The sequence below is a fragment of the Humulus lupulus genome, chromosome X (genome assembly GCF_963169125.1).
Source record: "Humulus lupulus chromosome X, drHumLupu1.1, whole genome shotgun sequence".
NCBI classification, from domain to species: domain Eukaryota; kingdom Viridiplantae; phylum Streptophyta; class Magnoliopsida; order Rosales; family Cannabaceae; genus Humulus; species Humulus lupulus.
The window spans coordinates 28,666,344-28,681,632 of NC_084802.1; the positions used below are offsets into that span (position 1 = coordinate 28,666,344).

Genomic DNA, 15,289 nt, shown 5'->3' on the forward strand with positions numbered 1-15,289 from the left:
TATAACAATATAACTATAAAAATATAAAAAAATCTATAAAATTAAAATGAACTTAATAAATTCAAAATTACTTTTAAAACTTGATAAATCAATTAAAAACTCAAGGACTAAGCAACAATTATTATAAAAAATATGGTAAAATAACTCTATTTTGTAGAGTTATCATCACTCATATTAATTTTATAACCATTATCATTTTTGTCCTTAATAAAAATATTATATATTAATGTAAATGTAATTTTGACATTAAAAAAAAAATTATAGCAATTATCATGAATAGGATAAGTATAAGAAAAAATATGAAACGACAAGTCGTTTTAGTATGAGGCAAACGACATGTGCCTGAGGAGTTGGAACTTGGAAGGGGTAAGGAGTGTGGGTGCACTGTGCCGTCTGCAAATATTACTGAAGAGGAGACGACTCGGTGGCTGCACTCAGTCAAGAGAAGCGAGTCTGTTATCCGTACCAAACTCGCCATTCCAAGTTTCCCATCTGCTAATACATAAAGCAGAGCCTTAAACCATTAAACCCTTAAACCTCCTTCCTTAGTTTCTTCTTCAAATAATCTCAGCAGCTGAAGAGAGAAAGACAGAGAAAATGAACAGGACTTCCAGTCTCATTCAACTCTGGCAAACTCCCCCAACCAGAATACTTTTCAGAAGCTCAAAACTCTTCCAAGGTTTTTCCGTCCTTCTCCATGTTCTTTCATTTACAAGCAATAAGTTTTCTTACAAATTAATTTCTGTGTCTATTTACTAACCAATGACTGTTGTTGATTTTTAAGCAATATAGATATGACCCACATCACATTTTAGCTTTGTGAGTACACCCATTTGCTAGTCTCCCAAAATCTTTTAGTTTCACAATTTTTTTTTGGGGAAAAAGATACAATATTTTATATTACATTTTCTTTTTAATTATAGGTTTAGAAAATGAGGCTTGAAGTGATTAACACAATACCAATATTGATTTCTGAGGTGCCTTCATTGCCTTGTTATGGAAGATGTGTTGTGTCTTTTTCATTAATGCCCCGAATCCTTTGTTTGTTACCTTTTTTTTTTTTTTGCATTGTCAATGGTAATTGGATTTTTCAACTTGTTGCAATTTGTTGAAATCCAATAAGCTTTGGAGGTGATTTACTGATGTATACCACCAATGCAGGGTTATATGTGATACCTCGTGTCAAATTTTATCCACCACCATGCTCATGCAAGAACATACAAACTACCTCATACGAAGATGTCAATGGTAAAGCAAGCTATGTACCCACAATCAAAATTAAAAAAGAAATGGAAGAAAAGGTATTTCTTCTTGTACCTGTCTGTTACATATTTTATAATAAATTATCAGGAATCATAAGAAGACAAAATAAGGTAGTTTAAAAGAAAAAAGAAAAAAGAAAAAAAAAAGATCAGATGAACGAGACAGTAAACAACTAGTTGTCATAACCATTGATGAACTAATTTCTCAAAAATTATAAAGGAAAAAATAAACAAAGAAGGAAAGAATTGAGTCAGTAAATTCATCTTTTTTTCCTAAATTTTCTCTGTGGTTTGATTATTCATACTTGTTTTTCTTTGCTATTCCTTTTTGACCTGCATAAATAATAAATCTGTGATGGTTCATGTAATTCTGTTGCTCTTAATTTAGGAAAAATTACCAGAGAAGCTTGAAACAGTTGGTGCATTTCAAAAGCTGCCCATGGTGATGCCATCCTTTGATATTCTTTACTCAGCAATAAAGAAGGCCAAGAGAGTTTCTCCAACTAAGGGTAATTGTTTTGGGTGGTTTCTTGTTGACATAACTGCACATAAAGGGATTAGATGGTAGCTCCTGCTGCTAAACTAGCTTGTTTATGACACAGGCATTGCCAACATTGCAAAGCGAGAGAGAAATAGAGGTGCAAAGCAGCTTGATGCGCTGATGAAAGTTTGTTCTTAACTTCCATTTGTCATTTATAATTTAAAATATCTCTTACCAAAAATCATCAACCATTAAATACTCTGAATAGTATTATGTTTTGCACTTTCTACATAAATATTGGTAGTTGGTGAGGTTGAGAGGGAAGGAGAGTGGTGCTTCTGTAAATTTTTTGACATATTGCTTTCTTTCTCTGTCTTCAGGAATTGGCAGTTCCTTTGAGGACTTACATGGAGAGTTTTCCAAAGAGACATACTCTTCATCCTTATGAGCGATCTCTTATTGAATTGACTCTTGGAGATGGAAATTATGAAGAGGTAAACAATAAGCAACTCATGGTTGACATACCATTCGCGCAGATAATAAGCCTTCTGTAATATATTATTTGTAGGTATTGGGCAATGTGGACTCTCTGAGGAAGAGGGTGGTCTCCGTTGCAAAGGAACATGCATCTCTTTGTGCTAAGGTTGGACTCTTCTCTCTGAAGTTTATTGGCTGCTTGCTTCATGCTTTATGTATTTGACATAAAGTTTTGGTACTTCTGTAACCATACACCTCCAGGACCTACTAGATTTGAATGGTTTTTTGTAAATATACATGATCAAATACAAATTTCTACAATATGGAAGCTCTTTTGCTTCATCTATTTATTCTTATTGTCCTTTATTTTTTGTGTCATTTGGTAATACTTGCTTCATGTTTATCCAAAATTCTTTAAATAAAAAAGGAAATGCCATAAGGAAACCAGGGAGACTTCAAAATCCTTTAATGGCTGCTTTTGAATTCTCTTTGAAGAAACAGAAAAAAGTATTTTGTTCAAATATCTCAAGGAATCAGAAGGATAAAATATCTTCCGAAGCCAAAAGAGTACCAGTTGCTGTGTTGGTCCAATCTGTGCTTTTCCTTAGTAATATGTGTATTATGTCTGTTATTCTTTTGCTACTCTCATTTGCAATTTACATTTGTATGTGATCTAGTTCTTTTCTGTTTCATTCCATACTTAAGTCACATGTTATATAACTTTAATAGAAGCTGCATTATTGATTATTGAATAATAGTTTGCGATGTTGATGAAATACTCATTAATTTTTGCAGTCAGTTACTAAGCGAGAAGCAGAAGATCGACTAGTTGAGGTTGGTTTTATTTTTCTCATGCTGTCTATTCAAGATCTTTGAAATTATTTAATCTACTTGCTATTACCTATAGGGTATGAAGAAAGTTGAAGAGACATTTAATCACAAAGGGAAAGCTGTTGATGATTTGTTAAACATTGCCAAGGTAGCATTTTTATCCTTTCTATTCTAAAATAAATTTTTGTTGTCCCTTTTATTCCAACTGATAATTGCTAGATTCTTTTCCTCCTTAAAAAGAACTACAGAATAGAAGTTTAGTTATCCTTATTGGAATGTAGCATTACTACTTGTGCATTTTAGAGATGATAAGCTTAATCATTTAATTTTGTATATTAATTAAACTGGTGATAACTGTCATCTTTTTTATATTATACAATCTTGATTCTTAATAATAGTCTATGTAAGGTATGTACAATAGCATATTACACTGCCAGAAAGGATCCAGTAAGCAAAATAGATACAATAGGGTCTTATGCAATGTTTTCTAGAACTCCCTTCTATTGAGCTTTAAGTGTCAAATGCCAAGTTCACTAATTCATGTTGATGAAGAAGTTGTTGGAATTCCTTCAGCAAGTGAGCTCGATATAGAAAGAACCTTCAACAACAGCTGCCACAATCAAGATTCCTCTTAATCCAAGGTATGCTTGAACTCCTTTTCAAGCATGTATTGGCATCCTACCAGATTGTAGAACGTTGGGTTCCTCTCAACTAAGCTTTATTGGTTACTTCAAACCTGTCAGCCCCATAAATTTTGTAAAAATACTGCAGCTGAGTATGTCACAACCAAATTTCCTTGAGAACGCTCACCCAAAATTGTGCCCATGAAATGATAAGCTTGCAAATATAGGGTTAAAGAAGAAAGTGACAGTCATCTTCTATTTATATGATACTTTTGGGTCGTACCCAAAATCTGATTTAATTTTTATTTTTCAAAAAAAAAAAAAACATCAGCAAAAACGAGTGTGTTGTGATTGTGAAAAGCTGTCAAAATTTTATAACAGAATTTCAAGTGAATATTATAGCTTGCAAGATTATGAAGAATCAGACTGCAAGCCAGGGCAGGATCAAATAAAAATCAACTTGGTTAACATTCTATTATTTTTATATGGATACTTTGGCCTCTAAAATTCCTCTGCGAGAACAATCACAGCTGAGCACTAACTTTTACATAAGATCATAAAGAAAAAAAAATTAACATTTTCCCACTGCATCACTGAAAGAAATTATATTTGCAGACTTTGCGAGCAATGCCAGTGGTTGATCTTGAAACACCAACACTTTGTCTTGTTGGTGCTCCAAATGTGGGAAAGTCTTCCCTGGTTCGTGTGCTCTCTACAGGGAAACCTGAGGTATGCCTGCATTCTTTAACGAATACAGTGTTCTTGTTTGTGGATTGTGTGTACAGTATATTTGACATGTTTATCTTACTTCTTTGGTTTAGATTTGCAACTACCCTTTTACAACCAGAGGAATACTAATGGGCCATATTGTTTCAAACTACAATCATTTTCAGGTTAATATTTTGATCATGTAAATTCCTAATTTTACTGGATTATCATTGGAATTGCAATTAAATTTAGGCACAACTTGCAGGTAACGGATACTCCTGGTTTGCTAAGGAGATGTGATGGTAAGAAATTGTCAAGTGTTGTGTTTTATACTATACAAGCTGCTCGGTGTGAAATTAAATGTGTTTAGATTTGTTTCACATGCGAATAGTTTACAAGCATTTTCAACAGAGAAGAGAGACATGGGCCAATACTTCATAAACATTTTCCTTTTTACATTTCTTCGTTCATAATGTCAACGATTTGGTTCTTGGTACAATATAGTGCTTTCTTTTGTGCATATATATGTTTATCTATCATATCTCTCTTTTCTTTGAATCTGCAGAGGACAGGAATAATTTAGAAAAGTTAACCCTTGCTGTTCTCTCTCATCTTCCAACTGCAGTACTTTATGTTCATGATCTCTCTGGAGAATGTGGAACCTCTCCCTCCGATCAGGTACCATATTATTATCTGTTGTGGAATATAGTCTTATCTTATAAAACTATGGTTCAACACTACTTTTATTACTTGGTATATCATTACATTGGATTAGAAAAGAAAAGGAAAAGAAATTTTAAGAGCTTACACTTTATTGGACAGTGTCTTGATTGTGGTGTGAACAGTATTGGTAATGCTGTTTGTTTTCTCTTGAGATGAATTGAGAATAAAGCGCAAATACTTTTTCTCAATATTTTGTTTTACTTTTAATATAAAAAATCAAAGAATAATTGCTTATATCTTAGATAATTTGTCGATGAAGATGCTGCTCTGTACTAGTTTATATCCCTCACTTACATGGGATACTTCTTTCCTATGCAGTTTATCATATACAAAGAAATAAAAGAGAGGTTTTGTGATCATCTGTGGCTCGATGTTGTATCCAAGTGCGATCTGTTACAAGATTCCCCTGTGGTCTTTGTCACAGAAAATGCTGACGAAGATGGTCTTGAGCTAGCAAAGTACCGCAAAATGGGACCAGATGGGGCTTTACACGTATCAATTACAGACGAAGTAGCGCTGAGCAAGGTAAGCTTTTCTAGAAGTTTGGTCACATCCTTTGTTGAGTTTCATGACTTGGTTTTGGCTGTGGAATTTGATTGTCTATCCAACCCATGATAGTTGATGCCCAAAAAGGAAACTGAAATGTAACGCTCGCAGATTTAGTTAGTGATATGTATCACTTTATTTTCTGCTATTTGAAACTATCTGTTAAAGGTCATCTCGAACTTTATGAGCATCTCGTACACTTTTTTGCAATTTGTTCCTCATACATGCTTGAATTTTCAAAATAAAAATTGGCTAGCTTCTGCTTTGTTTGATGCTGTCTTGTTTCAACAATGTTCACCATTCAGTAACAACCCCGTATGTTTCTTTGAAATGTTCCACATATTGTATAGTGTTTACCAACTTTCTTCTATAAATTAACCAAAACCATTCTTGAAAATTTTCTCAGTTCAATTGACTTGTGTTCTGCAGTTGAAGGATAAAGTGCATGAGATGCTCAGTCTTCAGATGGCCAGAATCCAAGCTGAAAAAGGTACCCAAGAAGGTGAAGTTTCATTTGAGTGATCGCGCCTATATAACTCAGAGAGTAGACTAAATGCATTTCTGTTGAAAACTTCTGATAGGAAGTATGATTTGTCAGACAAATTTGAACCCTGCAGGCAGTGCGACAGATGAACCAGTTCAAGTTCTTCAGCTGGCTCATTTAAAGAAATGGACTTCTTAATATCTCACTAGCATGTAAATTCTTGCAAATGCAAGCCACCGCCCTCGTCATACTTAATCGTTGACTCGTCATTCAGGCAGTAAATTTGCAGAGAAGACGAGAGCTGGAATATAGGATTAAACACAGGATTAGCTCATGTACTATAACTTTTTGTACATTAGAAACTTTTCTTTCTGGAATAACTTTAGAAGCATAAGGCAGATTTATGCAACTCATTTGAAGAAAGTCAAGTTCTACTCCATAAGCGGTCTGGTCATTCTATGTAAATGTTTTTGTTTGTTTCTTTTCTTGTCTTTCATATTTTTTTAGCTCAGAATCAGTCTTTTCAATCAAGAACTTATTTTCCTTTGATATTTGCTTTGAGTTGTATTGATTAATAACAATTTCACATAAAGAGTTAAGACATTTTTGTTGCACCATATCATGGTCATTTCTTTTTCTTCCTTGATTTTTTATGTTAATATAAATAATTTCCTTGTGTTTAAGAATAAGGAAACATAATAGTTGGGCATTGGTATGATTTGTAACCAGACCTATAAATTCTACTAATGGAATATTTCCCATACATATGTATGTAGTTCTTACTTCTTAGAACTAAGAATATGGAATGAAGCTCATATAAAAGAAATAAAAATATTTAATTTGTTTTACTTAAAACATACATTATGTTAATATAGCCATTATCAAATTAACAGGTCATTTAACATCATTAAACATGAGGTGATTGATTCTATCAATGCCAATATCAGAATAGGGTTCAATGGGCTGATCATCACCCTCCATGGAAGGCTCAAAACTCGAGGGTTCTCTACTGAATTCATCTGCACAAGAATAAAAATATTATAAAAAGTATTTTTACCAAAAAAGTGGAAAAGATGAAACAACAAATGCAGAAATAAGAACCAATAAAAGGTTAACCATGATTTCTGACTTTTTTTTTTTTATAACTACTCATTTTGAGAATGAAGATTGTTCTTCAACTCAGTGGAAGGCAAGGAATGAACTTCTACTTCCTACATGCTAAACAGTAAACATATATCTGGGATGAGAAGTTGAGGCTCACCAAAAATTGTGTTCAAGGAAGTAGGGGGAGGAGTGGACATGAAGTTAAGGCCTATGTAAAATCCCAGAGCTAATACTATCGTCACCATTGCGTATGTAGGTATGGCCAGTGCCCAATACCTGAAGAAACACAAAGCAATTACACAACATATTTTTCAACGTTTCAGCAAAAATTATCTGGACATGTGTGTGAATTCAAACAGCTCAAAGCTTTTGTACTAGTTTGTGCAAGAAATTTTCCAAGAATTCTCCATCTCAATAAATCTAGGAAATTGTTTGCTATATTTTTCACATCTTCATAAACCTTCATTAATATTCATATTATCCAAGTCTGACCAAGCTGACTCCAAATCTCAGCTTAGCTAACGTTTTCCATTTCCAACCAAATGGCTTTTTAACTTAATTACCAAAATATGAACTACTCGAGGGAGAGAAGAATCTTAAAGTACAACAAATTAGAGACAGTAAAGAAACAAACCTAACCTGCTAGGATAGTAGAAGATCCCAATAGAATGTAGCCAAGTCTCAGGAACATATGCCCATACCAAGAAAACAGCTGTTTGCAGGAAGGAAAAAAATGTTAACCAATCTAGATATATCCCTTGTACTGAAGAAGATTTTGGGATTTGAAAAGATCACTGCTTTATAGAGACGTATCTTCTTTTTAGGTGGATCTATGTTAAGTTATATGTTACTTTGTGTGCATGTATACGCTCCACATTTTTATCATTAGCGGCAGGATATAAAATTAAACAAAACATTTTCATAAAATCTGTATAACAATATACACAACTCCAAGTTATTCTCACATGATCCATACATCAAAAGTTTGCCAAAACAATGTAGGATATACTGAAACTCAAATAGGTAGATTACTTGGACTAAAACAAAGTCTAAGTCCTGCAAATTTTTTTAATGTGATAAACAAGGTATACCTGTAGCTACGATGGTTGTGATGGAACCTACAAATCCATAAACCTCTGAAGGTTTTGGACCGTGTTCTCCAGGCTCCCCAAACCTGGACGACTTATCATCTGGGTCTTCAAAGGACACACTTGCCTGCCTCCTCTTTGATAGACTGACAATTCTTCTGGGACTACTGACTGAACATGAGTCTTCCATGCTTAGTGCTTATGACAGTCCAGGATCTCAACTCCCTAAATGTGCATCTCATTGAAAGGAAATATAATCCGATGACTGCAGCCTGAAGCATCACAAATTTCCACTATATTTATCAAAGTTAAAATACTACAATGGCAATTTTTTTTCCGACTAAAAATGGCCTGTGATATTTTTATTTTTATGTTGATAAGAAACAAGTCAAGAGCCCTATTCAAGTAACTCCCTGAACGAAATAGGGTTCATGTCAGCAAAAATACATAAAATGTGAATGATTACCTAATCTAATAATGTATACATGAAAGACATAAAAAAACTAAGCAATATTCTACTTTACTCCTTAAAAACTGTCAATATGATATTCTAACAGAAAATTTCAGCAAATACTACATGGAATGGAATAGCAGGTGACATAAGAAGTCCAAAAATGAGTCTTTCCTGTATCCAATTCACAGTTAAACTTTTGTATTCTTTAACCTCCCTTTAATTTTGTAGTTTTTGGGTCATAGTTTGTGAGTAACCACTACTATCTATTATATATCCACCCAATAATAAAGATGCCAAGGAGCAGGATGAATTAGTGTTGAAAATGCTGGAGGTCTCAAACTTTGTTTTCATTTCAAAATTTAAAAGTAACCTTCTTTTATTAAAACACATTAGAAGGACTCCCCTCGAAACCCAGTCACTTGAGCAAAGTGACTCTTAAATGTTATCCTTGTATTACAATGTCCCAATCATTTCACAAAAAATGAATCCAGAACTTCGTGAAAAGCCCTGCCTTTTGAGCAAAGAGAATGATGTGTATCTGATTCTAAGCTTCATTATACAAAATAGAATAAACTGTTTCAGAGACATTTTTACAAACATATAGCGAGCATGATAATATATATGAAAAACAAATCAAAGCCATACACATGAAAATTAAAAGACTATAAAAGTAAACGTATAGATTCATAAAAGAGAACGATGAATTTGGGTATTTCAGCAAATCAATCCATGAATAAATAATCATAAAAAAAAAAAGGAGATTGAGTAAGGAAGATGGAACCTGGAATCGGCATATATCAAGCGAAACACACCTCGTGTGTGAGCTCTCTCTTTCATATGAATCCACGTGGCTTTTCTTTATTTATGTGTTTTAAAAAATAAAAAAGTATTTTGTTTAATGGGAGTATAAGGAAAATATACCATAAAATAATAAAATAATGTATCTAATAACTCGAAAATGATAATTCATTATTGGACCACATCTCAATTCTTTACCATGCAGTAAAAACCATATATAATTTTTGTCAAAAAAAAAAAAAAACATATATAATTTTGATTCGTTAATGCATACTTTTTTTTCTTTCTAATTTATGTTGTGTTTTCAAGAAGAAATTTCTATTGGAGCAAAAAGAGTTCTCTGTATAAAGAATGTCCTCATTCACTAAACTAATAACAATTATGTTAGTATGTTACTATCAAATAGATTTATCATCATATTTTTTTTTTAATTTTATGACAAACATTTTCATTTGTTACAACATTTCAATCAATTATTTGACCCACTCATTAATATTTAGTATTTACTTATTGTCACAATATATATCTATTTTTAAATTGTCCTAATTTTATATATCTATTTTTTTAGAATATTTTTTTTAATAAAATCTCCTAATCAAATCAAATTAATTGACAAATAAATCTCAAGAAATCAATTTATTATAAGAAAACATCCTAAGGTCAAATTAATGTCGCATTATTACAAAAATAATAAATTTTGTTTATTTTTGTGTGTAAGATGGTAAATTAGGTATTTCAAGTATATATATTTTTTACACTTAAATATCTACAGCTATATTCATCTTTTTAAAAAATTCTTAAAACTCAAATAATTATAAAATAAATATATTTTGTATAATAAATACTGATGAAAAAGCTATAATATCTTATAATTTGAACACTATTACAATATCTTTATAATTTAACTATTTATTTGATTTTATATTTATATGTTTCAATACAAGTGAATGATTTTAAATTATAAATTAATATTATTTAGAAAAAAAAATCTAAAATTATATTTGTTGACGTCGTTTTTTGTCAACTTAATTATATAGCGCAATTAAACAATTAAATAGGAAGAAAAGAAAATAAAAAGATTTTTTACATGGTTCAGTAGTTAAAATATGCCTACGTCCACAAGTCACTTTTATTAAAGTCTGCGTTAAAGCTTCAAGAAAGATCAATTTCAGAGTGTTTCTCATTACAACATTGTGTGTGAGTACAAATGACTAAATCTAGGCTATTTATAGATCTGGTTACAAGAATATATTCTCACAAGTTTAAGGAAGTTACAAAATGTTTTCAAATTTTAAATTCAAATGAAAATTTGAATAATAATACAGTTAAAATGCATTATTTAAATAAAAATCTCATAAAAATAGAGATTCTATACACGATTTTAACTAATCCCAAAGAAATAAGAATTTCTTAACAGCTTCTCTGTGTAGATATTAAACGCGCCTTCGAGCTTGAACACTGCTTCAACGCGCTTTTGAGATCACTCGTAGCTTCGAGCTCACCATTGCAATTGTTGCCACCTCGTTGCTTGATCAGTCTGTCGAACTCATCTCTTGGAGGAGACTGGTGCCTTCGAGCCTGCAACTCATGCTCGAGTGGTGATGATGTAGCTCTGAAACTTCGTGACAATTTGTACAAGTATAATGCTAACACTTGTTAATTTCGAGCATACATTTTATGAGCCTAGATCCCGAGGCTATTTATTTATTCTCAAAATTTGGGTGTAACATTTTGTCCCCTCAAAAGTGTTGGTTCAAATCCTATGAGAAGGAAACTTTTGAACTTCACTTTCAGGAAACGTGCCCACCTACCATACTCGAGTGTGGACACGTGTCATTATGGGATTGCATATCGAGAGTACTCAAGTACTCTCTTTATGCACACGCCTTTCCCCATTCTACTTTTTGTTGCCAATCATCGAGATTAAGTGTGGTCCACCAGATCTCTATTTAATTCAATTCAAGGGCCCAAATTCAACCCCAAAGGCGACCTTTTTACCTATTTAAACCTTTTTTTTTCATCTTCTTCACTTTCACTTTTACGTTCTCAGTTTTCAGAAGAGAAAGCACAAACCAGAGCTCTTAAACCTTCGCATGTTCTCCAAGCCGAAGAAGCAAAGAAACCTTGGTTCGTTTGGTTCCATCGCATCATTCCTACTTCCAATCTTCCAATCCACAATCTCTTCATTCCCAAGATCGACTTTGTGTAAGTTCTTCGAACCTTGCCTCTTTCTTTTTTACACAGTCTTTCCATTTCCATGCCCGAAGAAAAAATTTCCTAGTTTTTGCTAAGTTCTTGTAATTTTTACTGTGTATAGAAAATTTTTATTCATAGGGTGCATAATCTTGATAGGTAGATATCTAGTTAGGCAAAAAATTGGTAAAAAACTGGTAAAAATGGCTTCTTTTCTAAGTTATAGGGTAATAGGATATAGGTTTTGTGTAGAGCAAGGAATATGGTTTAGAAATAGGTTTTTATATGCATGTTTTTCAATGATAACCCCTAACTGGGTAACTTCCCACTTTGCGCGTGGAGATACTCTCGATGCCCTGTGTTATCCCTAAAAAATACAATGATGACGTGGTGAATGAGAATGTGACATCACAAATCAGGGAAAAACGACAAAGTATTGAGAAAAGACCGACAAGCAAAAAGGATAGGTTCAGGACGTATAGGAAAATCGACCAAGCCAGTACCCCTAGGGGTGGTTGGCCCAAGCAGGCCCTATACCCCCTAGGGGTGGTCGGCCCAAGCAAGCCCTGTACCCCCTAGGGGTGGTCGGCCCAAGCAAGCCCTGTACCCCCTAGGGGTGGTCGGCCTACACCCCCAAGTACACTTCACTGAGAAGTAATTCTCTCGTTCAAACTAAGATCAACAGGCCTAGCACACCGAAGATCAACATGCCTAGCACCCAGAAGGTCATAGGTCCAGCACCCAAGCTTTGGTCATCGGGCCTAGCACCTAAGTCTAACATACCAACAGAGACTTAATATCTCCCAAATGTTTCTATTGTGCATTATCAACCACGATCCATAGAAGGCAACAGGAAGACCCACGATCTCACAATCAAGGGAAGGTGGACACATATCTCCACTACCTAATAATTGTGTGCCAACCCACGACCCCAGTATCACTAGTCGTGTAACAACTCCTGGGTACTATAAATAAAGGATCCAGGACTTCATTAAAAGGGGTCTTTTTTTTGGGAGAGCTTTTTTGCTGGAATTCTGGGCAAGTGAGAAACGAGTGAACACTTTTGTTCACCATTGTAATTGTCGAGTGACTCAATACTAAATGCTAAGTGGATTAGGTTATTACTGTTCATCTAAACAGGGCTGAACCACTATAAAATTCTTATGTGTTTATTTAAGATAATCGTACTCTGTCATTTATTTTGTTTATTTCGTTCAAAAGGTTACATACGATTGTTGGCCAATTTCACAAGTCAACATTTTGGTGCTTTCATTGAGAGTACGAAATCAAGAAACACACTTTCATCATTTTCACGATGCCTCCAAAACCCAGTTAGACCAAGAAGACTGCTCCCAGGGACTCCACCACCCAGGATCCCATAGATCCCGTTAACGAACCTCAGGTGGAGGTTTGGAGATCAACCTGATGCATAAGGTCCATAGGACACTCACCAGGAGGAGATGGCGCAATTTCTGGCGAGGCAGGAGGCCTTTGCTGCAAAAATTTCCCTTTAGAGGGCGACTATGGAACAACAACGACAGGAGATCGATGAGTAGGTCCAGAGGATGATCCAGAGGGAGCAAGAGGCTAACCGGAGGCTGTTGTGGCCTTAGAGGCGGCTACTCAGTTAGCCCGAGCTAACGCTGAAGTTGTTGCTCAGGTGGTGAGGGAGGCTCAGGCCAAAGCAGCAGGAATGCGAGACCATAGTAACAGGGAGTCCCAGGGGAAGAGTAGGACCCCAAGGACACTCTCAGAACCACTTTCCCAGGATGAAGAGGCACAGTCCAAGACTGCCTCCTCCATGACTAAGAAGAATAACACTACATCTAGGAGTAGGAGTATTACCAACCTGAAGCCCCCCCCCCATGGGGACCGACGAAACAACGCCGAAGATGAGGGTCAAACATCTAAGAGGCGTGACAGGAATGGAAATGACCGCTCCAAATCTCAAAGTCATGTAGGAGGAAAGACTCGAGGGTAGGGTCACACTGACAGGGGCAAGGCAGACTTACTGCCTCTACACCCTCAGTCTCGCAAAGGAAAGGAACCGATGAATAACGCAAGTATTGTGTTTGATAGGCTGGGGAAAGATGCACGACCTCAGGATTTGAGGGAGGTCATCAACAGGAGGACCAATGCTCAAGAGGAGGTACCAGGGATATCCACCTCACCTGGAGCAGCGATCCCACCAGCAGTGCAGGCTCAAATAGATGCACTTGTTATGGCTGTTCAGGGTCTAACAAAGAAACCTTCAGATATCAAGTTGGCTCATAGAAGTGGGAGCCTTTTCAATGCCAAGATCCAAGCTGCCCAACCACCACCAAAATACAAGACCCCGAAATTTCCTACATACACTGGGAAGGAGGACCCGGTACGGCATATTGGGAAGTTCGAGGATCAGATGGAGTTACTCGGTGTGGAACATGATTATAGGTGCAGGGTATTCCCTACCACTCTCTCTGGCTCAGCTCAGGAATGGTATTGGAAGTTCAAACCTGGATCCATCACTTCTTGGGAACAGTTCATGAAGGAATTCTGCAAGGTCTTTAGTGTTGGGCAGATTCAACTAGTTTATGTCAATCAGTTAGCTGACATCAAGCAAGGGAAAGAAGAATCCCTGAAAGGCTACATTCAAAGATTCATGAGAGAGGCAAACCGAGCGGCCACGATAGGAGATGAAGGAAAGTTTGTTGCCATCTCGGCAGGAATAATTTATCGTAGTCCCTTATGGAATAGTATACACAGGAACCTTATCAACACCTTGCCAGAGTTCCTAGACCGAGCCGACAAATACATGAAACTAGATGATGCTATCATGAAGGAAGAAAAAGGCATAAACCATCCAACAACTGTCAAGGCGGATAAAAATGGCGCAAACCCTCAGGGCGGCAGTGGGGGCAACGGTAAGAAGAGGAATACCTCAGGGGCCGAGCAAGGTGGAGAGAAGAAAGCTAAGTCAGCACCTGCCGACAAACAAGCTAAGCATTAACCCTACCAGCCTAGGTTCACCAATTATACCATCCTGACAACATCAAGGGCTGAGATTTACTTGGCAACATACCATGAGGTACCTTATTGAAAGCCACCACCCTTGCGCTCAGAAGGAAAGAAGGACAAGAATAAGTTTTGTCATTTCCATAATGATTATGGGCACGACACAAACAAGTGCAAACAATTGAAGAATGAGATACAGTTTCTTCTCCGATCAGGAAAACTCCTGAGGTACCAAGGCAAGACCGAGACCCTAAGTAGGAATCCAGAATTTCGAAGGCAGAGGAGTCCACCACTTGAGTCAGCAACTATAGAATTCACACTGGATACCATATGTGGAGGACCCCACATAGCAGGCAACAGTAACAATGCTCGTGAACGATATACAAGGACCCTCAGACATGAGGTAGGGGAGTCTTCCCAGTGTATGGCAGTCGAGTAGTGGTCTCCAAAGAATCCAAAGTATGAAAGTGAAACTCTCACTTTTACAGAAGATGACGCCAGACACGTGAGGTACCCCCACAAT

General features: G+C 35.6%; 2 protein-coding genes across 5 annotated transcripts; one reads left to right on the top strand and one right to left on the bottom strand.

The window, feature by feature from the left end:
- Positions 1 to 383: 383 nt before the first annotated feature.
- LOC133807141 (nucleolar GTP-binding protein 1) lies at positions 384 to 6,752 on the top strand. 4 transcript variants are annotated; one of them, XM_062245308.1, is made up of 15 exons: positions 384 to 679; positions 1,162 to 1,301; positions 1,651 to 1,771; positions 1,865 to 1,929; positions 2,124 to 2,237; positions 2,312 to 2,386; positions 3,016 to 3,054; positions 3,128 to 3,199; positions 4,290 to 4,403; positions 4,496 to 4,567; positions 4,648 to 4,684; positions 5,008 to 5,060; positions 5,424 to 5,630; positions 6,081 to 6,141; positions 6,233 to 6,752. In XM_062245308.1, the coding sequence occupies exons 1-15, from the start codon at positions 598 to 600 to the stop codon at positions 6,331 to 6,333; spliced, it is 1,353 nt and encodes a 450-aa protein (XP_062101292.1). In that variant the 5' UTR covers positions 384 to 597; the 3' UTR covers positions 6,334 to 6,752. The 4 variants fall into 4 exon arrangements, with proteins under 4 accessions (XP_062101292.1, XP_062101290.1, XP_062101288.1 ...); XM_062245306.1 differs by having other exon boundaries at positions 386 to 679; positions 4,948 to 5,060; positions 6,081 to 6,153; positions 6,269 to 6,752; XM_062245304.1 differs by having other exon boundaries at positions 386 to 679; positions 4,948 to 5,060.
- Positions 6,753 to 6,952: 200 nt separating this feature from the next.
- On the bottom strand, positions 6,953 to 9,684 carry LOC133807142 (phosphatidylinositol N-acetylglucosaminyltransferase subunit P-like). Its single transcript, XM_062245309.1, has 5 exons — positions 9,563 to 9,684; positions 8,331 to 8,599; positions 7,879 to 7,951; positions 7,397 to 7,515; positions 6,953 to 7,154 (listed from the first exon to the last, which is right to left on the bottom strand). The coding sequence occupies exons 2-5, from the start codon at positions 8,515 to 8,517 to the stop codon at positions 7,030 to 7,032; spliced, it is 504 nt and encodes a 167-aa protein (XP_062101293.1). The 5' UTR covers positions 8,518 to 8,599; positions 9,563 to 9,684; the 3' UTR covers positions 6,953 to 7,029.
- Between the last annotated feature and the right edge of the window lie 5,605 nt (positions 9,685 to 15,289).

Coding starts and splice junctions, on each gene's coding strand:
- LOC133807142 (XM_062245309.1), bottom strand. CDS start 8,517: ATGGAAGACTCATGTTCAGTCAGTAGTCCCAGAAGAATTGTCAGTCTA. Junction 7,516..7,878: donor ATCTTCTACTATCCTAGCAG/GTTAGGTTTGTT, acceptor GTGTTTCTTCAG/GTATTGGGCACTGGCCATAC. Junction 7,155..7,396: donor TTCCTTGAACACAATTTTTG/GTGAGCCTCAAC, acceptor ATTCTTGTGCAG/ATGAATTCAGTAGAGAACCC.
- LOC133807141 (XM_062245304.1), top strand. CDS start 598: ATGAACAGGACTTCCAGTCTCATTCAACTCTGGCAAACTCCCCCAACC. Junction 4,685..4,947: donor TTTGCTAAGGAGATGTGATG/GTAAGAAATTGT, acceptor TTGAATCTGCAG/AGGACAGGAATAATTTAGAA. Junction 5,631..6,080: donor ACGAAGTAGCGCTGAGCAAG/GTAAGCTTTTCT, acceptor TGTGTTCTGCAG/TTGAAGGATAAAGTGCATGA.